The 8,723-nt window shown below is 40.1% G+C and overlaps 1 protein-coding gene across 2 annotated transcripts in view; it reads left to right on the forward strand.

The window, feature by feature from the left end:
• Positions 1–2,974, forward strand: part of LOC139376996 (poly(ADP-ribose) glycohydrolase-like) — a 96,559-nt gene extending 93,585 nt beyond the window's left edge. For both annotated transcript variants that reach the window (XM_071120046.1, XM_071120045.1), the window contains one exon: positions 519–2,974. In XM_071120046.1, the coding sequence (XP_070976147.1) occupies positions 519–640 (122 nt within the window). In that variant the 3' untranslated portion in view covers positions 641–2,974. The remainder of the gene's footprint in view (positions 1–518) is intronic.
• The last annotated feature ends 5,749 nt before the right edge of the window (positions 2,975–8,723 follow it).

Consider the following 8,723-nt stretch of genomic DNA (forward strand, 5'->3'; position numbering starts at 1 on the left):
TTCTATACATACAACACTGTCTGGTGTTCTGTAGTTCTATACATACAACACTGTCTGGTGTTCTATACATACAACACTGTCTGGTGTTCTATACATACAACACTGTCTGGTGTTCTGTACATACAACACTGTCTGGTGTTCTATACATACAACACTGTCTGTTGTTCTATACATACAACACTGTCTGGTGTTCTATACATACAACACTGTCTGGTGTTCTATACATACAACACTGTCTGTTGTTCTATACATTCAACACTGTCTAGTGTTCTGTAGTTCTATACGTACAACACTGACATGTATGCAGGATTTTGCACATTGCAAAGGCATACATCTTACTATATTGGTTATAGAATCATGTAATTTTGGTAAGCAATTTGTTTTATTAAATCACAAACTGTAAAATCAATAAGAATTGCAATACTAATTGTCAATATTTGCCCTCTTCTAGATTCTCTGCTGTGGTTGTTTGGTGAAGGAATGATGTATCTGACATAGTCTCTGTCTCTGTCTCATAGGGGCTCTGTACAGTTTGCTGGGTCAGTACTACAGCTCAGTGTGTCAGAGCTGCTTCACCCGCCGTCCTGACATCAGCCTCTACTCCTTCATCTACCAGGAGGCCAGCTCTGTCTCCCCCTAGACCAGAAACACACACGCAGGTCGGCTCCCCCTAGAAGATCGGAGACGCCACGTCACACAGGTCGGCTCCGCCTAGAAGCCGTAGATGCCACATCCCCCCCCCCCGGACACAAAACAAGCGCTGTACCCCGCGAGAGATTCCAGTGGAAGTTTGTCTTGTCATTCTGCCACTGGTAGCTGATACGCACATGGATAGAGATTCGATGTGTTGAGATTTGTGATTTGGAATGGTAAAGCCAAAGGCTGTCATCCATCTTGTGAGTGTGTCATGTTTCCTTGGTTTTACCCCCTCCCCCCCCCACACACATAAATCCAGACTAAATGAATCAGTTTTCAGAAATTCAGTTGATGGAAAGAATGAATAGAGCCGTTCTTAGAGAGGATTTAAAAAAATAAAAAAAACGTTTTAATTTGATCATTGGGAAATGATCTTTAGTCTTTGGCTGGTTACTCTGTTCTGCACTGGAGAGAAGCTGACTCTGTGTGGGGATGATCACTTAAAGTGTGTGCCGTGATCATTTATTTTATTTTCAAAATATTTCAGATTATTATGGCCCTAGCCATGGCCCTCTAAGTGGATATATTACCATGGCCCTAGCCGTGGTCCTCTAAGTGGATATATTACCATGGCCTTAGCCATGGTCCTCTAAGTGGATATGTTACCATGGCTCTAGCCATGGGCCTCCATTAAGTGGATATATTACCATGGGCCTCTAAGTGGATATAATACCATGGTCGTCTAAGTGGATATATTACCATGGGCCTCCATTAAGTGGATATATTACCATGGGCCTCCATTAAGTGGATATATTACCATGGGCCTCTAAGTGGATATATTACCATGGCCTCCATTCAGTGGATATATTACCATGGCCTCCATTCAGTGGATATAATACCATGGCCTCCATTCAGTGGATATATTACCATGGCCTCCATTCAGTGGATATAATACCATGGGCCTCTAAGTGGATATAATACCATGGCCTCCATTCAGTGGATATATTACCATGGGATATATTACCATGGCCTCCATTCAGTGGATATATTACCATGGGCCTCTAAGTGGATATATTACCATGGCCTCCATTCAGTGGATATATTACCATGGCCTCCATTCAGTGGATATATTACCATGGCCTCCATTAAGTGGATATATTACCATGGCCTCCATTCAGTGGATATATTACCATGGCCTCCATTCAGTGGATATATTACCATGGCCTCCATTCAGTGGATATATTACCATGGGCCTCTAAGTGGATATATTACCATGGCCTCCATTCAGTGGACATATTACCATGGCCTCCATTCAGTGGATATATAACCATGGCCTAGGCCATGGTCCTCTAAGTGGATATATTACCATGGCCTTAGCCATGGTCCTCTAAGTGGTTATATTACCATGGCCTCCATTAAGTGGATATATTACCATGGGCCTCTAAGTGGATATATTACCATGGCCTCCATTCAGTGGATATATTACCATGGCTCTAGCCATAGGCCTCCATTAAGTGGATATATTACCATGGGCCTCTAAGTGGATATATTACCATGGCCTCCATTCAGTGGATATATTACCATGGCCTCCATTCAGTGGATATATTACCATGGACTCCATTAAGTGGATATATTACCATGGCCTCCATTCAGTGGATATATTACCATGGACTCCATTCAGTGGATATATTACCATGGCCTCCATTCAGTGGATATATTACCATGGACTCCATTAAGTGGATATATTACCATGGCCTCCATTCAGTGGATATATTACCATGGACTCCATTCAGTGGATATAATACCATGGCCTCCATTCAGTGGATATATTACCATGGACTCCATTCAGTGGATATATTACCATGGCCTCCATTCAGTGGATATATTACCATGGGCCTCTAAGTGGATATATTACCATGGCCTCCATTCAGTGGACATATTACCATGGCCTCCATTCAGTGGATATATAACCATGGCCTCCATTAAGTGGATATATTACCATGGCCTCCATTCAGTGGATATATTACCATGGACTCCATTCAGTGGATATAATACCATGGCCCTAGCCGTGGGCTTAAGTGGATATATTATTTGTTATTTTTGTGCCACATACAGGAAATAATGTGAACAAGTGTACTTAATGACACCCTGTCCAATAATATAATTAGATTTTCAACTCTAAGTAGTAGTCTGACTGTAGGAAAAGTGATATATTAAGATAATGCTGTATGCCTCAACATCTTAAAACATTGAAAAGTGAGAAATTGTTTTTGAATTGTTTTGTGTGATAATGGATTTTTTGGGGAGGGATAATTAATTAAAAATATGTAACTCGTTTTATATGAATATTGTTGTTTTTTTAGTTTGTAATATGATCCTAGGAACCCATATTGAATATAACATATGCCTGCACTGTCTTTCAAATGTCCTTTTTCAGACCTCAATTATTCACAGAAACAATGGTGCAGGTTACGATTAAAATATACCTTATCCTCAATGACTAATGGTGCAGGTTAAAATTAAAACATCCCTTTTCCTCAATGTCTAATGGTGCAGGTTAAAATTAAAACATCCCTTTTCCTCAATGTCTAATGGTGCAGGTTAAAATGTAACCGTACCTGACCGATTGGCTCGATTCGGTCTTATGTAGCAAAAATCGAAATTGTTTTTTTTTTACATTGGATAAAAGTAGAGACTCAGAACTAGAAAAATGGTATATCCTACACTACAGTTGAGGAACAATGGGAAAGTTATTCTGCCTTGAAAGTTGATAAACTGTAACTGTAATTCAGCATCGTTCACACCCTCTCAAGCTTTAGTCCCACCCATCTCTTTAAGGATTCACATGTGAGGCCATGTGCTAAACAGAGGGAGTAATGTAGTGTAGTAAACAACCAAAGATTTCAAGACTAAAGTCTGGTTTATAACATGTCTATCAACATGTCTGTAGACTGTTGTCACGGTGACATCATGAACATTCTATTGTCGTCTGACATCAAAGTTGTCGTTGTCGTTATGAAAAAAGTAGAAACACAAAAACAACAGGCTGCATGACATGAGCAGCTTGATGGTCCAAAATAGCATAACGGGTATTTTAAAACCAATAAACCCATCTGTTTAAAACTGAGTTTAGTAAATGTCAATCTAGGAAACCAGGCAATTAAAAGCAACTTTCAAAACAATGTTTTGATTCGTTTCTAGCTTGTTAGCTAATGTTAAGTTAGCTGGCTATCCGGGTTCAAATATTGACTATATCATAGCTGACAACGTCTTAACTTTAGCTAATTTGTATTCATTACTACAGGAAAATAAACTCGCAACAAGATCATTGTTTACAAGTTAATGGCGAGCTAATGACAAATGACTTACGGTTGTGAGTGTGATGTAATAAAAGCAGGGCATTCTACTGGAGAATTTTAGAACTTGTTGTTCTTCACATTAGTCTCTAGTAAACACACACTATATCAAATCAAATCTATGTTTATTTGTCATATGGACAGGATACAGAAAGTGTCAACGGTACAGTGAAATGATCACTTGCACAGTGGAGTCTTTTGTTTAGACCTGTAGGTAGCTAGCTAGCTAAACAATTAACCATAATTCCAACTCATAACGTTACTACCATGCATGAATTTGCAGGTAGCTAAAGCTAACCAACTAGCTAGCTAGCTAGCTAACATTAGTCTATAACTAGCAATGCAAATGGATTTCTGCAAATAATATTACTACACAGATCATACACATAACGTTAGCTCGCAAGCCAGCCACCTAACATCAGCTAGCTAGCTAGCTATCAGTACGCTTTAACTTGCAATGAAAACAACTTTCTGGCAAAATTAGAAATGTATAATATCTAAAATGTAGCTAGACTCTTACCCGTTCACATGGGTGTTCACATGGATGCTTCTTCCTCTCTGTCACGGATGCCATGGTTACCCTTAGTTTGATGATGTAATCCGGGAGACAGGTGTTTTGTGTGTCCTCTTTTCGACTACCTCCACATATTTGCAATAAAACGGCAGAATTTTCTCGATCTCGTTAGCTGTCATACTCTGCTTCCACCGGGCATTCCACTGATTTCAAAACTCGGTCAACTTATTTCCTCGTCATCTTATTCCTTTTTAAGAGTCCTAGAGAGTCATCATGGCACAATCGTCCTCCAGAAAGTGGAGATCATTAGCAACACTTTTGAAGGTCTTTGAGGTATCTTTTTCAAAAAAGCCACGGTAGAAAGGATTACCTATACATAATGAGCAGCTCATGTTATAGACACAAGCATGCTACATGGTAGACCAATCCAAACTCATCTCTCAGCATGTCCCACCCATCCATTATCTCAGCCAATCATGGCTAGCGGGAAGATTCCTGTCTTTTTCTATTGCTAAACCAACTAGGCAAGTCATTTAACAATTCTATTCGTATTTAAAGATGGCATACACTTTTGTTATTAAAGCTCTTGAAAGTTCACATGTTCCAGAAGGCATTTCTGCCCAAAAATGCATTTCTATTTTTTTTGTTTAATTTCAAACGGTTCTCCTGTTAAGTAGTGAAGTGCGACATACTCCTAGTTTCCTGAAATGAGTCACATACCTTAACAACCTCATTGACTGATGGTGCAGGTTAAAATAGAACCATACCTTAACAACCTCATTGACTGATGGTGCAGGTTAAAATAGAACCATACCTTAACAACCTCATTGACTGATGGTGCAGGTTAAAATAGAACCATACCTTAACAACCTCATTGACTGATGGTGCAGGTTAAAATAGAACCATACCTTAACAACCTCATTGACTGATGGTGCAGGTTAAAATAGAACCATACCTTAACAACCTCATTGACTGATGGTGCAGGTTAAAATAGAACCATACCTTAACAACCTCATTGACTGATGGTGCAGGTTAAAATAGAACCATACCTTAACAACCTCATTGACTGATGGTGCAGGTTAAAATAGAACCATACCTTAACAACCTCATTGACTGATGGTGCAGGTTAAAATAGAACCATACCTTAACAACCTCATTGACTGATGGTGCAGGTTAAAATAGAACCATACCTTAACAACCTCATTGACTGATGGTGCAGGTTAAAATAGAACCATACCTTAACAACCTCATTGACTGATGGTGCAGGTTAAAATAGAACCATACCTTAACAACCTCATTGACTGATGGTGCAGGTTAAAATAGAACCATACCTTAACAACCTCATTGACTGATGGTGCAGGTTAAAATAGAACCATACCTTAACAACCTCATTGACTGATGGTGCAGGTTAAAATAGAACCATACCTTAACAACCTCATTGACTGATGGTGCAGGTTAAAATAGAACCATACCTTAACAACCTCATTGACTGATGGTGCAGGTTAAAATAGAACCATACCTTAACAACCTCATTGACTGATGGTGCAGGTTAAAATAGAACCATACCTTAACAACCTCATTGACTGATGGTGCAGGTTAAAATAGAACCATACCTTAACAACCTCATTGACTGATGGTGCAGGTTAAAATAGAACCATACCTTAACAACCTCATTGACTGATGGTGCAGGTTAAAATAGAACCATACCTTAACAACCTCATTGACTGATGGTGCAGGTTAAAATAGAACCATACCTTAACAACCTCATTGACTGATGGTGCAGGTTAAAATAGAACCATACCTTAACAACCTCATTGACTGATGGTTCTATTCTGGTGGACGTCAGTCTATAGACAGGTTATATTTATTTAGCCTTTATTTTGACAAGGAGGTTATAATGAGTCTAGGGTCTGTTTTACAGATGAGCCCTGCGTAAATACAACAAAGACATTTAATATACAAAATTACAAAAGATATTAAGAAAACAAGACACATTTATCAACATAAAGGTCTCTGGTCATTACTCTGAATTGACAGAGGGACCAGAACATCTAATTTCAGAGCTTTTTTTTAAAGCAGCTTTACCCAACTCTGTGGAGACCGAAGGGGGCCTCCAGTGTCATCCAAGCATGAAACCGGGATTGGTCATTTTTAAGTCTAAATTGAATTAATGATGATAGATACATAAGAAGTTTCTGCATGAGTGTTTTGTAGATAAACACAAGAGAATGCTGCTCTTTCCTTACATACAGAGAGGGCCAACCTATGTTTTGATACAAAACACGATGGTAAGTTCTAGAACCATCACCAGTAATAAACCGTAAGGAACAATGGTGAGTTCTAGAACCATCACCAGTAATAAACCGTAAGGGACAATGGTGAGTTCTAGAACCATCACCAGTAATAAACCTTAGGGAACAATGGTGAGTTCTAGAACCATCACCAGTAATAAACCTTAGGGAACAATGGTGAGTTCTAGAACCATCACCAGTAATAAACCGTAAGGAACAATGGTGAGTTCTAGAACCATCACCAGTAATAAACCTTAGGGAACAATGGTGAGTTCTAGAACCATCACCAGTAATAAACCTAAGGGCCCAAATGTGAGTTATATAACCATCACCGGTAATGAACATAAGGGAACAATGGTGAGTTCTAAAACCATCACCAATAATAAACCCAAGGGAACAATGGAAAGCAGCATCTAGTGGTTTAAGTGTACATGCTGCTGCATGCATATAGATGATATTCTCATAATCTAAAATAGACAAACGTGGCCTGGACAATTTCCTTTCTATTAACAAAAGTCAGACATGCTTTGTGTCTAAAAGAAACCAACCTTGAACTTTACCGGCTCAGTGACACGTTTTTTTAAATGACAGATTGTCATCAAGCCAGATACCAAAATACAGTGGAGAGAACAAGTATTTGATACACTGCCGATTTTGCAGGTTTTCCTACTTACAAAGCATTGTAGAGGTCTGTAATTTGTATCATAGGTACACTTCAACTGTGAGAGACGGAATCTAAAACAAAAATCCAGAAAATCACATTGTATGATTTTTAAGTAATTAATTTGCATTTTATTGCATGACATAAGTATTTGATACATCAGAAAAGCAACTCTTAATATTTGGTACAGAAACCTTTGTTTGCAATTACAGAGATCATACGTTTCCTGTAGTTCTTGACCAGGTTTGCACACACTGCAGCAGGGATTTTGACTCCTCCATACAGACCTTCTCCAGATCCTTCAGGTTTCGGGGCTGTCGTTGGGCAATATTTCAGCTCACTCCAAAGATTTTCTATTGGGTTCAGGTCTGGAAACTGGCAAGGCCACTCCAGGACCTTGAGATGCTTCTTACGGAGCCACTCCTTAGTTGCCCTGGCTGTGTGTTTCGGGTCGTTGTAATGCTGGAAGACCCAGCCACGACCCATCTTCAATGCTCTTACTGAGGGAAGGAGGTTGTTGGCCAAGATCTCGCGATACATGGCCCCATCCATCCTCCCCTCAATACGGTGCAGTCGTCCTGTCCCCTTTGCAGAAAAGCATCCCCAAAGAATGATGTTTCCACCTCCATGCTTCACGGTTGGGATGGTGTTCTTGGGGTTGTACTCATCCTTCTTCCTCCTCCAAACATGGCGAGTGGAGTTTAGACCAAAAAGCTCTATTTTTGTCTCATCAGACCACATGACCTTCTCCCATTCCTCCTCTGGATCATCCAGATGGTCATGGGCAAACTTCAGACGGGCCTGGACATGCGCTGGCTTGAGCAGGGGGATCTGGCGTGTGCTGCAGGATTTTAATCCATGACGGCATAGTGTGCTACTAATGGTTTTCTTTGAGACTATGGGCCCAGCTCTCTTCGGGTCATTGACCAGGTCCTGCCGTGTAGTTCTGGGCTGATCCCTCACCTTCCTCATGATCAATGATGCTCCACGAGGTGAGATCTTGCTTGGAGCCCCATCTTGAACTTCTTCCATTTTCTAATAATTGCGCCAACAGTTGTTGTCTTCTCACCAAGCTGCTTGCCTATTGTCCTGTAGCCCATCCCAGCCTTGTGCAGGTCTACAATTTTATCCCTGATGTCCTTACACATCTCTCTGGTCTTGGCCATTGTGGAGAGGTTGGAGTCTGTTTGTGAGTGGACAGGTGTCTTTTATACAGGTAACGAGTTCAAATAGGTGCAGTTAATACAGGTCATGAGTGGAGAACA

The sequence above is a fragment of the Oncorhynchus clarkii genome, chromosome 20, assembly GCF_045791955.1.
Source record: "Oncorhynchus clarkii lewisi isolate Uvic-CL-2024 chromosome 20, UVic_Ocla_1.0, whole genome shotgun sequence".
NCBI classification, from domain to species: Eukaryota; Metazoa; Chordata; class Actinopteri; order Salmoniformes; family Salmonidae; genus Oncorhynchus; species Oncorhynchus clarkii.